Below are 22,985 nucleotides of genomic sequence, written 5' to 3'. Positions count from 1 at the left end.
CAATGGATTCTGAAGCTGGTGAAAAAGAGATGAGAGCAGACAGGAGAGGCAGCGGCAAACCAGCCACGAGAGGTCTTTTCAGTCCAGCAGTAAACAGCTTTCTGAGTTCAAATTCTCTGTGGCATGTTCAAAAAAAAAACCTGTAAGTCAGGTAGTCATGTGACTAAACTGGTCTGACCATGTCTGTTTGTGTATTCGGCCATCTTAGCAGTCAACCTGAATGCTAGCTCCTCCATCTTCAACGTCTGGTAATCAAAAGTACATTGTGGATTGAATGTATCAGAGAATGGTCTCTTGTCCCTTTTCAGCACTGTCGGTAAACATGCAAATGTCTTTCCAGTCAAGGGTCTGGTGTTGTTTTCTTTTAAAAAGCAAGTTTTTTCTTTACTCCAGTAACAGTTTAAAAATCAATGTTCATGTGGCAAAATGAATGTGCCTCATTCTTAGCAGGTGGGGCCCTGCATGACAGCATGAACTTATAAACTTTTACTCTAGAAATAGGGTGAAAGATAGAACTTTCCAACCCGTTCCATGCTGTTCGCTTGCAATAAAAGATTTCTGCATGAATGCCACAGAAGCACAATTTGAACACTATTTTGCAGTGAGTGTTTCTTTTTAAAGAACACTAAACAAAATGGTAATCAGAAGCAATTTCTTTTTGCAAACCCTTTCGGGATTTACAAGAATTAACCCTTCTCAAAGGCAACTAGGGAAGGGAAATAAATGTTGTCCATGCCAGTGATGGCCACACCCTGAGATTGAATTATAAAAGTATGCAGAAAATACATAGAGTCATACAGCACTGAAACAGACCCTTCGACCCACCGAGTCTGTGCCGACCATCAACCACCCATTTATCCTAATCCTACATGAATCCCATATTTCCTACCACATCCCCACAATTCTCCTACCACCTACCTACACTAGGGGCAATTTACAATGGCCAATTTACCCATCAACCTGCGCGTCTTTGGCTGTGGGAGGAAATTGGAGCACCCGGCGGAAATCCACGTGGAGATACAGGGAGAACTTGCAAACTCCGCACAGACAGTACCCAGAACCGAACCCGGGTCGCTGAAGCTGTGAGGCTGCGGTGCTAGCCACTGCGCCACTGTGCCGTTCAATGAGTGGAAGGAACGTAAGCAATGAGCAATCACACAGTGAGATTAAAACCATAAATGCATATTTGAAAAATACAGATGAGGATGGAAATTCTGAATTGAATATCTTGTGGAATGAGGAACCAATGAAGGTTGGTTAGAACATCGATATTGGGAAAGGGGATTTATTATTAGATTGGATGCAGGCAACAGAGTTACAGAGGAGTTGCAATTTATGACTGATGGAACTCAGGAGGGTGGTGAAAACAGCTATGGAATAATCAAGTCTGGATTTGACAAAGGCATTTATAAGGATTTCAGCATCAGCTACAGCAAAAAAAAGGACAGAGGTGGATAATAATATGGAAGTGGAAATAACCATCCTGATGGTAGGACTGAAGCTCAGGGTCAAACAGGGAACCAGGGTTGCATACGGTCAACCTCCGTCTCTCTTCCTCCACTGATGTGTCCAGCACCATTGAACAATACCCCAACAAGATTCAAGCTCCTTTGGAAGACAGGGAGAAAATTGGAAGGGGTGAAATTGGAAAAAAATATTCTAATATGTGGTGTCTCAAATAGATAAGGAAATGACTAAGAGAATTTCGCCGGAGCTTTTCCCACTCTGGCAGCAGAACTTTGGCGAAAACTCTATTTAGGATGTGAACAGAGTTACCGCCAAACTACCAGAGCAGGAGCGGGAGAAGCACTGAGGAAATTCACCCCCAACCATCCCGAATTAATTTCAACACTTTTCTTTCCTCAGCACAACTTGGTTTCAATAAGGAAAAGTACATCACAAAAGCAGGTTATTTGGTTACTGAATTTAATTTGCTGATTTTCCAATTAAAAAGCAGTATCAACGATCATAGATGCTCTGACAGGGACTGAGTTTTGATTTTTTTTCAACTACCAGTCATAGCTACAAATCATTAAATCATTGAATCATTGAACAATAAGAGTGGAAATAAACTGCTGTGCAGTATCAATCAGATTACAATAGTCCTTTGATTTGGAAGGAACGTAAGCAATAAACACACAGCATATCAGACCTTATTGGTGCATAACATACAATATATGTAGTCATTTTTTCCCTCCCCATGGTCAAAATACTGGCAAGTGTTCAATGCCAAAGAAGCGACAAGGTTTTAAAGATAAAAGAACAAAGTTAAAGAGAGACGAGAAGAGATAAAACTGTGAATCTACACAAGCATTGGACTTTAACATCAGTCATTAAGACGGCTCAGCGCACTAGGATTTGCAGTATAATACAAAACTGTCAGTTCTTCCTGTTTTTTGGACAATTTTATTTAATCTTACTCTAAACAAAATTGATGTTAAATAATTACAAATGTTGGTTGTGTACATCACAAACATATTTTTTTATGTAAAGGTAGAACGTTCAAAACCCACCTGCACTGCAATTTGAGTGCCATTTGCTGTAGCCAGTAATGTAACTGGTCGTGCTCTTCCAGTCACTAAATGATGCTCATGGTGCTGATGGGTAACCATTTTTTCCACTTCAACCGATGCAGCCTGTAGTGCAGCTATAGTAGTCTCACCTCTGATCACACAATCTGGTGTCACTATAGCCACCTTTAGGAAAACAGATGCTTTTGATCAAATGCCAGAATTTACAAAAGAAGTACTCTCAGAATTAGTTCATTCCATTTAGTATATATGATTTAATTATGATCTTTAGTAGATTATTTTGAATAGTGCTGCCAATTAATTGTAACTGATGATATTTCAACAGAAATTTAACTACAGCATAACTGGTCTGCCAAAGACAGCTGCTAATCAATGGTGACTTATTTTACAGGCATCTGGTCCAGTGGTTGGAAAATATTCTGCATATGATTGCTAATATTGTTAAAATAAAACAAAGCACTTATATATGTTATTGACTTAAGTATTGTTTTTTAAGCCACTGACATGTAGTAAATAAATCTTTCACAAGACAGTGACCAAGGACAAACTGTTTACCAGTATTTTTTTTAAAGAAACTAAATCTGGTAGGATACCGATGGGTCACGTCGGAATTCCAAAATATGTATTCAGTTTGGTACTGCTCTCACCCACACAAGTTCTCAGTTCTAGGAGATAAACAGTGGCTTGACAATTTGCAAAAGGAAGAGGAGGAACGTGACCATGATATGTTTGCACAGACCTACTTGGGAGCTGTCAGCCTTTTAAGCAGGAAAAAGTGACACAAGGAGAACTTGGGAAGGCTTGTAAAAGAAAAAGGGGCAGTATTTTATGCTTTCCCCTGTGGCAAGTTTGGAGGTGGGGAGGGCAATTAATCAGGCAGGATGGTGGTGGGTGGGCACACTCTCACCATCCCGCCTCCACCCTGATTAAGTCCATGGCCTTTCTACCCCACCATTGAGGTCTTTAAGTGGGAAATTAATGCCCAATTAAGGGTCTCTTCCCACAGTCACTGGTATTAATCCAGCGGCTGGCAGGCCATGTGGGGAGCACGACATGCAAACCTGTGAGGGTTGCTTGTGGTCTCCTGGTGGGGGAGGGGTCCCTCGTTCAAAGGCACTCAGTGCCTGATCGAGGGACCCACCATCTGGAAGCAGGGGGGGAACCCCTCTGAGAAAAGAGGACCAGGCTGTGAACTGGGAATGCCAACATACCTAGTTCAAAGGCTGAACCAGGAATCGCACTGAGTTGCAACCAGGAGGCCAAAGACACATGACTTAAAGAAAAAGACTTGTATTTATATAGTGCCTTTCATGACCTCAGGATATCCCAAAGCATTTTACTGTGTTATGAGTGCTTCTATATTTTTAAGTGTTTTGTTTTGAGGACTCATATTTTAGAGCTGGACATTGGTTTATTTTGGGAAAATTGAAAAGACTCCATGGTTTTTACCAGGGTCACTGTGAGGTTTGGCTTTGAAAACAAACAATTACTAGAAGGATCAAGGAATGTTAAAACAGTTACTGGAAGGCACCTGTTTTCAAATAATTACCCAGCAGGGGTTGTTTTTGACGTGGGGAAAGATGTTTGCAGAGAAATGACAGGTCAAGCTTTATATGGGTCAGGAGGCTTGTCTCTTGTAACATTGTTTATGGTTTCACTTTGGACAGTCAGTTGGGATGTGACCAATGGCTTGAAAAGACAGTTGGAGAAAACTTGCCAAGGAAGCAAAAACCCAACTTAGTCTGTTCCAGCTCTTTGGAAAAAAACCTGCCAGTTTTCCATCTCTTGAGAAGCTGAGAAGCAAGTGTAAGAAACTGCCTGAAATCCCCTGATAGACACCTGTCTAAGCTGATCTTCAACATCGCCTGACAAGAACTGTTCTAGGAAGATCCCAGTGACAGCTGTCTATACGTATTTGGGATGCCAAACCAAAATAAACTTGTGACATCTTTTCATATATTCTCTTTTATTCTTCAAGAATTAGCAAGTATTTAACCCAAGTGTTTTTTGTCTGTTTTTTTTTGTAATAAAGCTCTAAAACAAAAACCCCTTTATTTTTCCAGTTAACCGCTGTGTGTGTCTGTGTATGTATGTGTGTGTGTGTGTGTGTGTATGTGTATGTGTGGGCGGCTAAGGTAAAAAGGTAATATTTTAATCTGTGTGTTTATGCTTTGCTATGTTACTGGTTAAGACTTGTTTTATAATAAACTGATAATTTTGTTGTTTATTAAGGAAACCTGATTGGTGTGTTTTATTCTGGGATAAAAATAGTTATGATTGACTGTATCGGTAAGTGGGAAAAAAATTAAATGTATGTTGTGACCTGTGGAGAAATGGAATTAGAATAAACAGTGCACTCCTCCCGCCTCGGTCATAACAACTGTCAATGACAGAGGGTCTTGGGAGTAAAATGAAGGTGGCCTCAAGTAGGCCAACCTCAGAATGATTAGGAATGTCATGATCCACCACCGCCACCCATCCTCCCCCCTCCCCCCCCCCCCACCCCCCCACCAAACTTGCCACTGCTTCGGCCTATATTCTGTATTTAGATATGTGCTGAAGATGCAGTCTCATATTGTATTTCTTTTCAAAGTTTATTTTGGTTCAACAGAGCAATGCAGCAGGCAGAAGAGAAATCTGACTAATCTTTTTCCACACTGCTCAAGCTGCAGTGTGAAAAGGCCCAAATAGGAATACCCGTAGATATATGTGGATATGGTAGGTTTATTTTCTTCTGGGAAAAAGAGGAAAAAAAAGTGATTTTTTTGGGAAAAAAATTGAAAACTTGCACCTTTACATAAGAATTAGAAAACATCCAATTGATCTGTGCATAAGTCTGGCACTTGGATTATCAACAGTTTGAATAAAATGTTAACTTGAATACTACTCATTTCAAAAATATTAAACATACAAAAGAAAACAAGACTCCTTTACCTGTTGACCATCTGTACCATCTGTTGTCACCATTGTAACTGAGTGAGAATCTTGTGTGGAAATAACAGCATCATGTGTTGGGACCGTGATGGTAGTGCCATCCTGTGTTACCATAGTTATAGTATTACCAATCCCTTGCAGTTCTGTTTCAGATATGTTGACCTGAAACAAACAAACAAAGTTGGTTACAACTTTTAACGTGCAGAGCTGAGACGTTTTTTTTTAAACTAGTTGATCTCTGAGAATATTGCATAGCAGGAGTGAAGACCAAGTGTAGTCTTCAGATGATGTTTGGGGTTACGCTCGTGAAGTGCGGTGATTTAAAATACAAGAAATCAAACTTAAGAGTTATAAAAATTGACTTTTTAAAAAAAAAGTGGACAATGTGGCCGCCGAAGGTCAAACTTGTATATTCAAACTGTCTTATTGTCTAGTAAGAACAAAAGGATACATTCAAAGCTAAGACGTGTCAACTACATCCATCCTGAATCCATCAAGAGACATTTTTGAATTGAATGGGTTCTTCTGAAACAAAGAAGGTGTGAAATAGTCACATCCTGGGCCACTGTTGGTCACCACAAGGAGGAAGATCTATGTCTCTCAACAGAGATTCCCCACGTGATATCAAAAATGGTTGAAGGCGCTGGATATTGCAAAGGCTATGGGCCCTGACAACATTCTGGCAACAGTACTGAAGACTTGTGCTCCAGAACTGGCCACGCCCCTAGCCAAGATGTTCCAGTACAGCTACAACACTGGCATCTACCTGACAATGTGGAAAATTGCCCAGGTATGTCCTGTACACAAAACGCAGGACAAATCCAACCCAGCCAATTACTGCCCCATCAGTCTACTCTTGATCATCAGCAAAATGATGGAAGGTGTTATCGACAGTGCTATCAAGCGGCACTTACTCAGCAATAACCTGTTCACTGATGCTCAGTTTGGATTCCGCCAGGGCCATTCAGCTCCTGACCACATTATAGCCTTGGTCCAAACATGGAGAAAAGAGCTGAACTCAAAAGGTAAGGTGAGAGTGCTTGCCCTTGACATCAAGGCAGCATTTGACGGAGTGTGGCATCAAGGCGCCCCAGCAAAACTGGAGTCAATGGGAATCAGGGGGAAAACTCTCCACTGGTTGAACTCATACTTAGCACAAAGGAAGATGGTTGTGGTTGTCGGAGGTCAATCATCTCAGTCCCAGTACATCACTACAGGAGTTCCTCAGGGTAATGTCCTAGGCCCAACCATCTTCAGCTGCTTCATCAATGATCTTTCCTCCATCATAAGGTTAGAGGAGGGGATGTTTGCTGATGATTGCACAATGTTCAGCACCATTCACGACTCTTCAGATACTGAGGCAGTCCGTGTCCATATGCAGCAAGACCTGGACAATATTCAGGCTTGGGCTGTTAAGTGGCAAGTTACATTAGCACCACACGAGTGTCAGGCAATGACCATCTCCAACAAGAGAGAATCCAACCATCTCCCTAGACATTCAATGGCATTACCATCGCTGCATCCCCCAATATCAACATCCTGGGGGTTACCATTGACTAGAAACTGAATTGGACCAGCTATATAAATACTGTGGCTACAAGAGCAGGTCAGAGGCTGGGAATTCTGAGGCAAGTAACTCACCTCCTAACTCCCCAAAGCCTGTTCACCATCTACAAGGAACGTCAGGAGTGTGATGGAATAATCTTCACTTACCTGGATGAGTGCAGCTCCAACAATACTCAAGAAGCTCGACACCATCCAGGGCAAAGCAGCCCGCTTGACTGGTACCCCATCCACCACTTTCAACATTCACTCCCTCCACGACTGATGCACAGTGGCAGCAGTGTGTACCATCTACAAGATACACGACAGCAACTCACCATGGCTCCTTCGACAGCACCTTCCAAACCCACAACCTCTACCACCTCGAAGGACAAAGGCAGCAGATGCATGGGAACACCATCACCTGCAAGTTCCACTCCAAGCCACACATCCTTCTGACTTGGAACTATATCGACGTTCCTTCACTGTCGCTGGTCAAAATCTTGGAACTCCCTTCCTAACAGCACTGTGGGTATACCTACAACACATATACTGCAGCAGTTCAAGAAGGCAGCTCACCACCACCTTCGCAAGGGCAATTCAGGATGGGTGATAAATGTTGGCCTAGCCAGCGACACCCAAATCCCGTGAAAGAATTAAAAAAGAGACAAGATGTGAGACCATTTTGACCTTAAAAGTAGCTCCCTGGGGAGAGAGACACACCCAGGAAAAACATCACAAAATCCTGTCCCGCTGAGAGCTGGGAAAAAATCCAGCAAGCCAAAAAAGGTGCCCTGCTTTGAGTTCTACACTTCAACTTGTGCAGCAGAGACTGAAAGTGATCTACCATCCCTAGATTGAAGATTCAGCTACCAAAGAAATCTACAAAACCCAGGCCTGCAACTTTAGGAAGAAACTGACCTCCATGTAGCTTCAACAGGTTACCGTGAACCCCAAAAACCTACCTCACTTCAAATCCCTTACCTCTTTTCCTCTCCAGCTGTCTCGTGTGTGTGTGTGTGTGTGTGTGCGCGAGTGAATGTGTGCGTGTATGCAGTTGCAACAATTTCAGGATAATGAATATTGCTCAATACATAATTAATCTTCTGTTTTAAACCTACAAGAAAACCTGTTGCTGTCTGTTTATTTGCAAATAAAACAAAGAGGTAAAAACCCTAGTAACAAAATACTTGCTGCGGTCAATTGGGAGTTGAACAGTGGGGACCACCCACACTCCTCACCACATGGCTGTAACAATGGGTAGACAGCAGAGAATAATTTAAGCAGGGTGCACACATGTAATTTAGTGACTATTTCAATCTCATATATTCTGTTCTTATTTATATGCAATACTTATTCAGTCCTGATCATCTAATACTTTAATTGTACATGATTAATTACAGTTAAACAGCAACATTTACAGCAATTTGGAGAGCACAGAAGTAAGATTGGTTGGAGCAAAGGTGTCTGAAAAGCTAGGTTAGCAATGTGGGCTTGAATTTGCTTAAGAATTTTTAAAAATATCATAACTCAAGTGCTGAATAAAAAGTAGGAACCCACAAGAACAGACAGAAAAACAAAATTGAATGGGACTCAGGTAGGATGATGGAAATAGGATGAAAGCAAAAGTAATGATGTTATTTCCTACAAGCACAGGATTTCCACACTATACACAGGACTTAGTATATTAGCATAGCTCTGGTACAAGTGAAGATCATTTAGATTAAAATTCAATTCTAATGAAAGAAGTTTCAGCTCTGTTAGTTGTAAGGAGGAAACTGAAATGATTCCATAGTTCTTTTCCAGGAACTCTCATACATCTACAGAATCATACATTGAACTAATTACTGCCCCACTATGCTATACTGTACAAAATTGAGTTCAGAATCACTTTCTCTTCCTCCAACCCCACAACATACACTACAAAAGTAAGGGGAGAGAGAGAGAGCTATGATTGTCAATTTTTAAACTTGTTCGCTGAACAAAGTTTAAAATTATTACAGTAAAGCCACCACCGTGGAAATGCTGCAATACAAACAATTTTAAAGATTATGGACTATACATACAGTACTCTCAGGATGAATCAGCTACTCAAATGTTAATCCTTTCTGCCACAACACGGACAAAAGAAAATCAAGTACAATGGTTAGCATAATTCCCAGCTAATACATTTTGGACCAACTATAAAGAGCATTGTTAATTAGTAGTAAACAAATACTGGTTTTTACATGCTTCAATTACACCACATTTCTGGAACCAGAAAAGCTCTGCATTTCAGGCTAAATGTAATTGCAAACTGATTTGGCAACTTATTGCAGTGTATTCTACAGCAATTCACAGATTTGTCTAAAATACTTAAATATTTCTGCAGAGACAGGGTAAATAGACCAAGATATTAATTCTGATCTTGATAAAAATAATGGAACTGAAATCCCCTATGTGTAAACTGAAGACACAAAATGTTTTACAAGCTTCATCTAGCAGGTATAATGTTTAAATTCTGGAGATCATGACTGTAATTTTAAGTGTTAGCGAAACAAACTTATAATAGAAATTTCGTGCATCATCATATTCAGTTTACATAGATTCTATTAACTTGAGATTATGAAAAGGCCTTCAGCTCAGCAAGGAATTCTTGGGATGGAGGGTGGAGTGGGGTGGGTGGTGTGGAATCTAACAGAGGGGATTTGGCAAACACATTGTAAGACTCCTGAAGAACCTCTACAACAAATCATGCCCTTCATGGAAGCATGAAGCAGAACAATCTAGGCTAGCTCAAAGCATCTGACAAAGGTGTGGCCATTCCTTACCTGTACATTAATTTTAATATTATGAGGACAGCCTCACAAGGCTTTCAAGGAGGTAAATGAGTCAGAAACAGAAAGTTTAATAACCCGAAATATGTGGGTGCCATTGTACTTACATTGACAGGTAACTAAAGACTCTCGGAAATCAATTGTCCACTTTAAGGAGCTGTTGTGGACTGAAGGTGAAGTCCAAGGAACAAAAGTGATAGTATGTAGAAAGTGACCAACAGAAATGGACACAAAAATGAAGGGACAGAGATGAAGAAAGAGAGTGAGAGATAGAGAGAGAGAGAAAAAAAGAGAGAGATAGATTGAAAAATTCAGCAGATTCATCTAATAAAGATCCTGGGTCGTAGGAAAAAACAAATGTTGAAAAGGGATGAGAGCCACAGAAAACATATATGGGTGTGAGTTGCTCAGATCTTGAAAGTATTGTTGCATGGCAAGGCAGTAGTTATCAAGGCATAATGTAATGTGACATTTATAATGCAACCAGCATGTGTAGAGCTCTTGTCTCACCAGTTAAAATTCAAATGTTTAAAGAGTGCAGCAGCTACCAAGAGTATAAAACTGTCAGCTACAAGATAACTGTGTTATGATCCCTGTGGAGATCAACAAACCAAAAGAATCAGGAAAATTTTCTCTAGCAGTATGTTTCCAGTTCAACAAGAGGGGAGGTGCTGCTGGGCCTGGTTCTTGGGAATGAGGGGGGACCAAGTGGATCAAATATCAGTAGCAGAACATTTAGGTTTATAAGGTTTAGGTTGGTTATGGAAAAGGACAATCTAAAATAATTACTGGGGGAAAGCCAACTTCAATGGGGTAAGGATGGATCTGGGATGAATAAATTGGAATCAAAGGTTGGCAGGAAAAACAATGGGCTACCTTCAAAGAAGAGATAGTTAGGGTATAGTCAAGGTATATTCCCTCGAAGAGGAAAGATAGGGCCAACAAATCCAGAGCTCCCTGGATGACAGAAGAGATACAGATGAAGATGAAGAAAAAAAACTGTGCTGATGACAGATGTCAACTGGATAATACAATGGAGAACCAGGCTGAATATAGAAGGTCCAGAGGGGAAGTGAAAAAGCAAATGAGAAGCAAAGAGAGAGTATGAAAAGAAACTGACAGCTAACATAAAAGGGAATCCCAAAGTCTACGACAGGCATTTAAATAGTTCTCTTTCTCTTTGTCCTCCTTATCTTGAGAGACAATGGGTAAGCGCCTGGAGGTGGTCAGTGGTGTGTGGAGCAGCGCCTGGAGTGGCTATAAAGGCGAATTCTAGAGTGACAGGCTCTTCCGCAGGTGCTGCAGAAAAATTTGTTTGTTGGGGCTGTTACACAGTTGGCTCTCCCCTTGCGCTTCTGTCTTTTTTCCTGCCAACTGCTAAGTCTCTTCGACTCACCACACTTTAGCCCCGCCTTAGTAATAGTGTGGTAAAAGGTGGAGTAGGACTGATCAGGCACCAAAAGGGGGATTTACGCATGGAAGCAGAGAGAATAGCTGAGCTATTAAATGAATACTTTGCATCTGTCTTTGCCAAGGAAGAAGATGTTACCCTGGCCACAGTAAAAGAGGAGATAATTAATACACTAGGAGGATTTAAAATTGATAAGGAGGAGGTATTAGATAGGGTGTCTATACTTAAAGTTGATAAAGCACCAGAGCCAGATAAGATGCATCCAAGGATACTGAGGGAAGTGACAGTGCAAATTGTGGAGGCACTGGACCTAATTGTCCAGTCTTCCTTAGACTCAGGGGTGGTACCAGAGGACTGGAGAATTGCAAATGTTACACCCTTGTTCAAAAAAGGATGTAAAGATAAGCCCAGCAACTACAGGCCAGTCAGTATAGCTTCAGTGGCAGGGAAACTTCTAGAAACAATAATGTAGGACCAAATTAATAGTCACATGACAAATGCAGGTTAATTCAGGAAAGCCAGCATGGATTCGTTAAGTGAAAATCGCGTTTAACTAACTTGCGAGAGTTTTTTGAAGAGGTAACAGAGAGGGTTAATGAGGGCAATGCTGTTGATATAGTGTACATGGACTTCCAAAAGACATCTGATACAGTGCCACACAACAGACTTATGAGCAAACTTGTAACTCATGGAATAAAAGGGACAGTAGTAACATGGATACGAAATTGGCTGAGTAACAGGAAACGGAGAGTAGTGGTTAATGGATGCTTTTCGGACTGGAGGAAGGTTTATTGTGGAGATCCCCAAGGGTCAGTGTTGGGACCTTTGCTCTTCCTGATATATATTAACGACAGAGACCTTGGTGTACAGGGCACAATTTCAAAATTTGCAGATGATACAAAACTTGGAACAATTGTGAACTTTGAGGAGGATAGTGTAGAACTTCAAAAGGACATAGACAAGTTGGTGGAATGGTCAGATGTGGCAGATGAAGTTCAATGCAGAGAAATGTGAAGTGATTCATTTTGGTAGGAAGAACATGGAGAGACAACATAACATCAAGGGGGTGCAGGAGCAGAGGGATCTGGCTGCATATGTGCATAACTCATTGAAGGTGGCAGGTCAGGTTGAGAAAGGTTAATAAAGCATACAGTATCCTAGGCTTTATTAATAAGGGCATAGAGCACAAGAGCAAAGAGGTTATATTGAACTTGTATAAGACACTAGTTCGGCCTCAGCTGGAGTATTGCTTCCAGTTCTGGGTGCCACACATTAGGAAAGATGTGAAGGTATTGGAGAGAGTACAGAAAAGATTCACGAGAATGGTTCCAGGGATGAGTGACTTTAGTTATGAAAATAGATTGGAAAAGTTGGGATTGTTTTCTTGGAGAAGAGAATGCTGACAGGAGGTTTGATAGAGGTATTCAAAATTACGAGGGTACTGGACAGAGTGGATAGGGAAAAACTGTTCCCACTCGTGAAAGAACCGAAAACGAAAGGGCACAGATTTAAAGTGATTGACAAAAGAAGCAAAAGCAACATGAGGAAAACATTTTCACGAGGCAAGTCGTTAGGATCTGGAATGCACTGCCTGAGAGTGTAGTGGAGGCAGGTTCAATTGAGGCTTTCAAAATGGAATTAGACTGTTATCGTAAAAGGAAAAATGTGCAGGGTTATGGGGAGAAAGCGAGGGAATGGCATTAAGTGAATCGTTCATTCGGAGAGCCAGTGCAGACACACTGGGCCGAATGGCTTCTTTCTGCGCTGTAACAATTCTGTGATTCTGTAACTGGCATCTCATGGGCAATTCTTAAAATTTCACTGTGGTAACAAAAAGGGGCAACAGCTTGATGGACTACAGTCCAATCCTCATCAGTGGGCCTCTAGGGAGGTCTCCACGTCCTCATCACAATGCCATTCTTGACATAACAACACTCAGGGACCTTTTCAGCCTCTGCCTCAGAACACGCCATCTGAGACCATCTCCTCAAATCAGAGTCTGCCTGTTGTGACTCAACCAAGGAAGATCTGCTAAATCATAGAAATCATGGAATGAAACAATTAACCATTGGTAGCCTTGGAGCCTTTAACACCAACATCCCCATCCAAATCCTTGAAAAATGTTTCAGCCAACTAAACCGAATTATCCTCCACAACAACTGAATCCATCTCATCTTGTTTAACTCTATGAGCCTGGGACCCAGTCACAACACAATCTGGGAATAGCCCTGGAAATTCTTTCTGCAAAACCTCAGTTTCCACAGCCTCAGCTAGCTTCCCCAAAACCACTGGAGACACCAATACCTTATCCCCAGCCAAGTGATTTCCTAACAAAACTTCCACATCTTCAATAGGCCAACTAGGAACAACACTGACATTAACAGGACCAGTGACTAAGTCAAATTTAAATCAACCCTATATAAGGGAACGGGTAAATAATTTCCATCAAGACCATGAATTAACGCCTTCGTATTCAGCAAACTATGGGGGAAGGAAATTCATGTCACTTGCAAACATCAGTGACTGTGCCGCCGCTGTATCTCTGATGACTTGCCCACCTTAGCAGACAAACATGGGGATACTTCACCCTCAAACAGAAAACTTTGATAGAGTCAATCTGGTTGCAGAAAACGATCAGTGAACATGGGAGAAACTAGCTCTATTTCCTGGGGTGGGGGGGGGGGGGACCATTTGACTGTACAAATGTGATGGACTTGTTTTTCCACTTCCAACACTCAGCCTTCACATGTCCTTTTTTTAAACAACAAAAATAGCATGTCGGTCTCTTCGAAACAAACTTGTCCTCTGGACTTTCTCTTTTACTAACTTGAGGTGTGTCTGCATCTTCACCTTTGCCATCTTTCTCAAGAGAACCAGATCTCTTTTCATTATCAAACATCCTATTGCTCCAATTTCTCTGAAAGTTTCCAAGTTAGGGCCTGTGACTACTGTTCTTGTGAATCAATTCATAATCATCTGCCACTACTACATCTTCCTTTGTTTTACGAACTTTATGTTCTTCCAGGTGGGACCTTATGCCCAAAGGGACACTATTCTTGAATTCTTTCATCAGAATCACTTCCCTAAGGCTCTCAAAATCTTGGGCACCCTTCATCGACCTGTATCACCTATCAAACACCATTTCCTTCTCTCTAGCAAATTCCACATATGTCTGGTCCTGTTTCCTTTTTAAATTTCTGTATTTTTGTCTGTAGGCCTCTGGTACCAACTCAGGCATTGAAAACAGCAGTCTTTACTTTGTCATAGACCCGAGTGCTTTCTTGAAAGCACCTCCAAAGCTTTCCCTACAAAAATACTGTGTAAGACGTGATGTCCAAGATGATTTAGGCCAATCAGATTTGCGGCATTTTTCTCAAATGACACAAAGTGCATTTCTACTCCCTCCTCACTACACTAAATTTAGGTACCAAGCGAATATTCTTTGCCAAATCAAAACTACGAGGAGATTGTTCTGGGTCATTCTGAACTTTCATCTCCAATGCACAGACTTTGAGCTTTTCCCTTTCCAATTCTAATTTTTCCATTTCTCTTTACTTTCGAAATCTAGTTTTTTCATTTCTCTTTCTAATTCATGTTTTTACATTCCCTTTCTTTTCCTTCTCTTTCTATTTCTTATTCTTCTCTTTCCCTTTCCAATTTCATCGTCTCTTTTGCTAATTCAATTTTGGCTAGTTCTACTTGGGCACTAACGGAAACATCCTTTTTCCCCTTAATCTTCAAGTGATCTCCATTTTCCTAGCCCCTAATTTTAAGCTGGCCACTAGGTTCCCTGCCATAGCCGTCAAATTATCTTTCGTCAACCGTTCCAAAGCACTAAGAGATAAATCCTCTCTCTCCACAAAGGCCTGAGCATCTTTCCCATTGAATACAGCACAAGTAGATGTGAAATATTGTTTGTTTAAATTCTGGAAAATTCCAACAAACCCATTTCACAGCCTAATTTGGATGAATTCCAGACAAGCCCCCAATTTTCTTGTGATCTCTGTGGAGATCAACAAACCAAAAGAACTGAAATTACCAAACGACCCCAACAAAAAAAACAAATGGACAAGATTTCCCTTTTATAAATTTTATTCTATCAAATCAAAATCAACATAAATTCAACATGAATTAATAGCTAAATCATAGTAAATAAAGATTACAACTTACACATGAACTATCAGTTACAACAAAGATAGATCTCATGGATTTACTGGACAGTCCACTCAGCATATATGGCACCAATTACATCCACAAAGTTCTTCAAAGCTCTGAACTTCCTCAGGTAGATCTCCAGCTCCTGTCTTCCAAGATGCAGCTACCAACTCTCATCCAACAGCAATTCCCTTTCAACCTGAGCTCCACGAGTATGGTCTTCATCCAAAACAGCACACTTCTCCGGAACCTCCTCACCTCTGCTCACGACAGCCTTGATGGCATGGATCCACCAGTATTACCTTTATCCGAGCCCTTCAGTGACAACCCTATGCACTGTATGGTCGGGTCTGGTTAATCAGTTACTTTAAGTAACAGAAACAGTTTCTGGATCCAGTCTTCACTTTCTTCAGTCAGCCGGCATTCCACTCCTGTGTGATCTGAGCTCAGATGTGTCCTTTTATCTGGTTCTATCCAGTTCAGTTTCCCCAGAAACCTGAAGTTTTAGTTTCTGTATCCCTTTCGGTTAGGGTCTGCCTCAGGGAAAAAACATGCTTTGAAACCAGGGTCAGTACACTTAACAGAACACGTGACAAGTTATCTGTTCAAAGAACAAAAGAACAAAGAACAGTACAGCACAGGAACAGGCCATTCGGCCCTCTAAGCCTGCGCCGATCTTGATGCCTGCCTAAACTAAAACCTTCAGACAACAGCTCGCACATGCTCCCCCATTGGTCCAGCAAATCATGGACTTCATCACAACCATGACTCCAGATTTATGTGAAATCACATCACTGCAATGTTAAAGTCATAATCTAAAAGCTTCCTAAGGTTGTGTGTCCAGTTCTGATGATCATACTTAAGAAAAGTATGTTGCTTTCATCCTACAACTCAGACAAAATTGAGGTCAGTATTTTGAGTATGTCAGGGCAGATTGAGAGGGGCTGTCCTTGTAACAATACATCCAGGATGATTCCACTCTCAGTACTAAAACTCCACAACAAAAAACTTTGCACAATTAAAATAAAGTAGCTATAGCAAGCTTGTTTGTTGCCCTAAAGATATATTTTCTCCATTCTTTTAGGCCCTCTGAAGTATGCACTATACTTTGGCCATGTGAAAATATTGTTGAATTGCATCTCAGCCTTTTCCAATGCTGCTGTACTGCATGTAAACTTGACAGTAAGACAGAGTGATTTTCCCTCTGATAGATTTACCTTTCCCAGCAGTCTGACAGATGTTGAAAATTGTGCATATTTTAATACATAAAATATTTTTGTAATATTACTTCTTTGGTCTTGTTGCCAGAATACTGCATTTGAAATTTTAAAAAGTAGATAAGGAAACAGACAAAAAGGATAGACTGGAAAAGAATAGGCAAAAGAAAAAAAAAGTTGGCGTCTACAAGGAGTCCCAGGATGGAAATCTGAATTTAATCTTTTTCTCACCTGTTGCTGCGTACCATCTTGCGCAATAAGGGCCATATGTTGACCTACATCTGCTTGTGCGACTGTAGTTACTTGTCCAGATAACCCACTCTCTTCTTCAACTCCCGTTACATAAGTAATTGGTTGTCCCTTTAGGATTTCATCCCCAGAAGTAACTTTTGAAACAGAATAGGACATAAACAAAATGTTAACATATGCTTGTACTTTGGGAATGTTTTACTGGAGCTTAAAAAAAGTGAATTTAAAATTAGCAATGTCATACCTACAAGAGAAAAAAATTACAGGGATATGGGGAAAGATTGGGGGAGTGGAAATAATTGGATTGCTCTTCGAAAGAGCTGCACAAAATCAACGGACTAAATAGCTTTCTTTTGTGTTGGAGTAATATATCAGTCTCCTGCGCAATAAAGTTTTACTCTTTTGTATGTTATTTAACGGAGAGTTCACAAAACAATTTACATAACTACTTGACATGAAAGTAGTTATTTTTGAAAGAGAAAGTAGATATTAACAATAACACCAGATTTAAGCAAACCCATTGTTTATAGTGCCATCAAAAACTTCCCCTTCTCATTTCGGTTGGTGAAACCACCCCACCAACTTAAGAATCAGGTGATTTCAGCAACATTTCATGCCTTCTGCTGCAGCATCTAACCTAAGTGGGGTATTACTAAATAAAATAGAGCTGTGGGTTGTGACTATTTTGTTTGATCCCTCATGTGCAAAAAGAAAAAGAAAATACAAGTTCACATTCTGTCATGTTGAGTGGATATGCATATCTGTTTAAAACTACACTGACAAAACACAAAGTTCTAAAAAAATAGAAACTCATTTATATAGGATGATTTATTAGCCTCAGACACAAATAATTCCTTGATTGTGAAATGAGTATGAGAATCCTTGCAAACCAGTGCTAAGTTCATTCAAAAGGTAGGTATCAAGAAATAATTAAATAGCTTAAAGTAGAAAGGAGATTTGATCTCAGTTTATGTTGTGTTGATGCTAATAAGAAATTCATGACCAAATCAACAACCCAGAGGTAGGGTGGCAGTCATTCGTCTCTATTTGCGCTGTTAACTCGTTTATTTTTTTCCAAATACCAAATTCAGATATAAAGCCTTTAAGTTTGTTCTATTATCAAATTTCCCTACTCTTGTACGATTCCTTGGTGCAATATGACGTTCACACATTCTGTCCCTTCCTTTTATTTTCTGGTAACAATCAGCCTCATTACTAACCTGCACTCCTACCTTCTCCTTTAACTTTGACTTCCTAATTTTCCATGCAACTGAACCCTCCCCCCACTATTTAGTTTAAAGCCTTATCTACAGCCCTAGTTATGTGATTCGCCAGGACTCTGGTCCCAGCATAACTTAGGTGGAGCCCATCCCATCGAAACAGCTCTCTTCTTCCCCAGTACTGGTGCCAATGTCTCATAAATTCGAACCCATTTCTCCCACACCAACCATTATATAAAATATATACTGATCTCATAATTACCAACATTCATTCACTCCTAGCCGCCCAATAATAAATCTCCAAATTGCCATCCACACACCTGTGATTGCAGGCTTGGGACTCAAAAGGGGTCAAATGCCCACTCAGATTAACAAGAAAACAGAGACAGTTGTGCAGCTGAATACGCCTGACAATGGCAAATATCAGACTTGCAGAGGACTCTGCTGTGAGTTTCATTCCCTTTACTGTAACTGTGGAGTTAGAAAGCTACAGGAAGCTGATGAATAAACCATATGGTACAGTTGACAGTTTTGTTTTATCAAAATCCCTCCAGAGAACTTTTTAATAAAAGACAAACTTCAAACGACAGCATTCCAAACAAAAGCTCACCTCGGTCCGGACTATTGACTGCCAAAGAGTACTACCACTATGGAACATTAAATCCTAGCACAAAAATATAGAGGTGATAGATCGACACTGACATTTTAGTTTGTTTTGAAATTATACGTTTTGAAGGCATTCAATCTGTTGTGTCGTCCTGAGCCGATATAAACCAGGAAAGTCCCATATTTGATCACTGTTGCAGGACCAAGCTGATCTGAGTTGGAATGGCAGTAGAACACAATTAACTTCTGCATCCCTGAGTTGGGGAAGGGGAAAAGAAAATTAGCCAGGATTCCCACTCCTGATCATGATCCATTGACTCCCTCTGGAAAATTCACCCATGTGGACTTCCATTATGATGTCCTCCATGGTCAATAGTTCAATACTCACTATTGAGGCTAACACATGAAAAATTGCCACAAAGACCACCCAGCGCCTGTGAACCCACACTTAACATGAGTCTGCACCTTCAGAAGAGGTGGTGGCATTTTATGGGTTGGGGGTGGGGGGAGTGGGAGGGAGCAGGGTAGGAGGCGAAATAAACACAAAATAGCATTTGTACAGATCAACTATGAACATAGGTACTCAGGACCTTGATCTCTGACTTTATGGAGCACATTTACGGTGCTATTATTTTTTTAAAAGTCTGCAAGTTTGTTCCTTATATTTCTGCTTATGATGATGATTTTCATAGACTCTGGAACAGTTCCTACAGATTGGAGGGTAGCTAATGTAACCCCACTATTTAAAAAGGGAGGTAGAGAGAAAACAGGGAATTATAGACCAGTCAGCCTGACGTCGGTCGTGGGGAAAATTCTAGAGTCCATTATCAAAGATTTTATAGCAGAGCATTTGGAGAACAGTGGTAGAATCGGACAGAGTCAGCATGGATTTACGAAAGGGAAATCATGCTAGACAAATCTACTAGAATTCTTCAAGGATGTAACCAGTAGAGTTGATGAGGGAGAGCCAGTGGATGTGATTTATTTGGACTTTGAGAAGTCTCACATAAGAAATTAGCGTGTAAAATTAAAGCGCATGGGATTGGGGGTAGTGTATTGCAATGGATAGAAAATTGGTTGACAGACAGGAAACAAAGAGTAGGAATAAACGGGTCTTTTTTCAAATGGCAGGCAGTGACTAGTGGGGTACCACAGGGATCGGTGCTAGGACCCCAGCTAGTCACAATATATATTAATGATTTAGATGAGGGAACTAAATGTAATATCTCCAAAATTGCAAATGACACAAAACTGGATGGGAGGGTGAGTTGTGAGGAGGATGCAGAGAGGCTTCAGGGTGATTAGGACAAGTTGAGTGAGTGGGCAAATGCATGGCAGATGCAGTATAATGTGGATAAATGTGAGGTTATCCACTTTGGTAGCAAAAACAGGAAGGCAGATTATTATCTGAATGGCTATAAACTGAGAGAGGGGAATATGCAACGAGACCTGGGTGTTCTCGTACACCAGTCGCTGAAGGTAAGCATGCAGGTGCAACAGGCGGTAAAAAGGGCAAATGGTATGTTGGCCCTCATAGCGAGAGGATTAGAGTACAGGAGCAGGGATGTCTTGCTGCAATTATACAGGGCCTTAATGAGGCCACAGCTGGAATATTGTGTGCAGTTTTGGCTCCTTATCTGAGGAAGGATGTTCTTGCTATACAGGGAGTGCAGCGAAGGTTTATCAGACTGATTCCTGGGATGGCGGAACTGACTTATGAGGAGAGATTAAGTCGGTTAGGATTATATTCGCTGGAGTTCACAAGAAGGGGGATCTCACAGAAACCTATAAAATTCTAACAGGACTTGACAGGGTAGATGCAGGAAGGATGTTCCCGATGGTGGGGGAGTCCAGAACCAGGGGTCATTGTCTAAGGATACGGGGTAGACCTTTCAGGACTGAGATAAGGAGAGATTTCTTCACCCAGAGAGTGGTGAGCCTGTGGAATTCGCTACCACAGAAATCAGTTGAGGCCAAAATGTTGTAGGTTTTCAAGGAGGAGTTAGATATAGCTCTTGGGGCGAAAGGGATCAAAGGATATGGGGGGAAAGCAGGAACAGGTTACTGAGTTGGATGATCAGCCATGATCATAATGAATGGCGCAGCAGGCTCGATGGGCCGAATGGCCCACTCCTGCTCCAATTTTCTATGTTTCATCGATGCACTGAAACTTTTTCAGAGTTTTGCAAAAAAAACACAGGTTTTTTGGTATTCCACATTGTTATGACCGAGGCAGAACAACGCACTGTCAATTCAGTCCCGTCACTCCACAGGTTGCAGCATGTTATAAAAGCTTTCCACCCAACCAGAAAACAGCCAAATTAAACACTCTAGTAACCCCCAGAATAAAACAGACCAAACCACGTATCTTTAGACAACAACAAATTAACCACTTATTAAAACTAAATCTTAAACACTATTAAGATAAACCTATGTCTAAAGACCTTATAACTTTTTATTTTAATCTAACTTCCCCATTCACACACACACTCAAAAATAACAGTAGTAAATTGGTTTTAAAAAGTGGTGTTTTTAAAAATTAGCTGTTTCTTAAGAATAAATAAACTAATAAGTCTTTGTGGGTTACGTTCCTGATGGAGGAGGTATTCTAAGATGGAAATAATCAAGTGCTACTCAAAGTCTTCACTTGGATTTGATGAAGCAGTCTGTGTTTGGTAGGCATTCAAACTCCTCAGCTGCAGCAGGCATCAACAGTTCCTTCAGCAATACCAATGATCTCTTAAAAGTGTTATTTCTTCTTTAGGCAATTAATTTGGCCTGTAGCTCCTTGTAGAATTTCTGCTGACAGAGAATGGACAGCTCTTTTCTCTCCAGTATGCTTCGTTGGTGAGTCTGATTCAGACCAGTTTTTGCCAGTTTTACACACAGTCAAGTGAAACATAATACCATGTGACCTCTCTCTCCTGCTGTTGCCTAGGTAACAAAATGCAGCTGTGGCACACTGTGCCCCCAGAAATCCAAAACTTCCCTCCCTGTCTTAAAGATGCACTGTTTTTAACAGAGTCTTAAAGGCACATGGTTTAAATCAGAGGAGAAAAATAATACAAGCCTGTGACAATATGAGCACTATTAAATATTACTAGCTGACCTGTGACACTGCTCATGGAAAAAAACATTAAAACATAGCAAAACTGTACTTACCATCCTGTGGTTCAAAGAAAGTCTCCTCTTCTTCAGTTGGCTCACTGTCCCCATGTGCAGTTCGCTTATGCATTGCCAGTGTAGAGGTCTGTTTGTATGTTTTGCCGCAGTGGTTACAGTTGTAAGGTTTGGAATGTGTATGAACTACATGGTGTTTATACAAGCTGGAGTACTCAGTGAAGCGCTTATCACAGCCAGGTACAGTACATACATAAGGTTTCTCCCCTGCACATTATAAAACAAAAGGCCACAATTACATAACGAAGATAGAGACAGCAATAAAATGGAAAATCTCATGTAAAATATTGTATGTAATCTGCTAAAATAAACGACATTCTTTTAAATCCACACTGCCATTTAATAGCTTGAAAGGAGTTAACAGTCATAAATACAGCAGAATTAGCATTTTGTGGTAAGAAGTCTTATTTTTCTCTCCCACCTTTTTACAAAAATAAAAGCAGTTTACTGAAGTACTGTGCCAACTGCACAACAGAGTTGGCAGATTCTGTGTCTTGTATCAGGTGTCCAACATGTGGTCAAATCCAGGCTGCTGTCAGGCAAACCCACCCCCCCCCCCCCACCTGCTAAGAATGAGGCATACATGATTTTGCCACATGAACATTAAAACTTAAAATTGCAAGTCCCTGACTGGAAAGACATTTGCATAGTAACTAGCAGAGTTGGAACAAGGGACAAATGGCCATGCCCTGACCCATTCAACCAACAATGGATGTTTGATTCCCAGATGTTGAAGGTGGGGGGAGCTAGAATTCCAGGTTGACTGCTAAGATAGCAGAATCCACAAACACAGAAGAAGTGGTCAGACCAGCTTTAGTCACATGACTAGCTGGCGGGTGAGATTTGAACTTCCAACAAGGGATTTGAACTCAGTGAGCTCCTGGCTCATGGTTTGAGGAGATCTCCCTCAAGCCTGCTCATCTCTCAGGGAACTGAATCTTGTGAAAACACGTGAACCTCAAAGAGAGAAAAGTCTCCTGTTTAAGAATACTGGGCCCCAACGAAAAGCAAGACTACCTACAATCAAGTGAACCCGAAGCACAGTAAACAAGAAACTCTTCTGAAATTGCCTCAAACCCCTCTCTACTATACTTTCCTCTCCTCGTTTCTGTCCCTATTTGCAT

At 40.9% G+C, this 22,985-nt stretch overlaps 1 protein-coding gene across 5 annotated transcripts in view; it reads right to left on the bottom strand.

Moving 5' to 3' along the window:
- znf143b (zinc finger protein 143b) overlaps positions 1–22,985 on the bottom strand; it is a 126,121-nt gene that overhangs the window by 7,036 nt on the left and 96,100 nt on the right. For 4 of the 5 annotated variants that reach the window (XM_068046379.1, XM_068046376.1, XM_068046375.1 and 1 more), the window contains 4 exons: positions 21,844–22,068; positions 16,838–16,992; positions 5,466–5,627; positions 2,514–2,696 (listed from right to left, as the gene is read on the bottom strand). In XM_068046379.1, the coding sequence (XP_067902480.1) occupies positions 2,514–2,696; positions 5,466–5,627; positions 16,838–16,992; positions 21,844–22,068 (725 nt within the window). Of the gene's footprint in view, positions 1–2,513; positions 2,697–5,465; positions 5,628–15,403; positions 15,923–16,837; positions 16,993–21,843; positions 22,069–22,985 lie in introns of those variants that run through there. The other variant, XM_068046378.1, reaches the window with a different exon arrangement.

This window comes from Heterodontus francisci, chromosome 14, assembly GCF_036365525.1.
Source record: "Heterodontus francisci isolate sHetFra1 chromosome 14, sHetFra1.hap1, whole genome shotgun sequence".
Classification (NCBI taxonomy): domain Eukaryota; kingdom Metazoa; phylum Chordata; class Chondrichthyes; order Heterodontiformes; family Heterodontidae; genus Heterodontus; species Heterodontus francisci.
The sequence above is the reverse complement of the archived record's forward strand: the minus strand, read 5'-3'. Positions and strand labels throughout refer to the sequence as shown.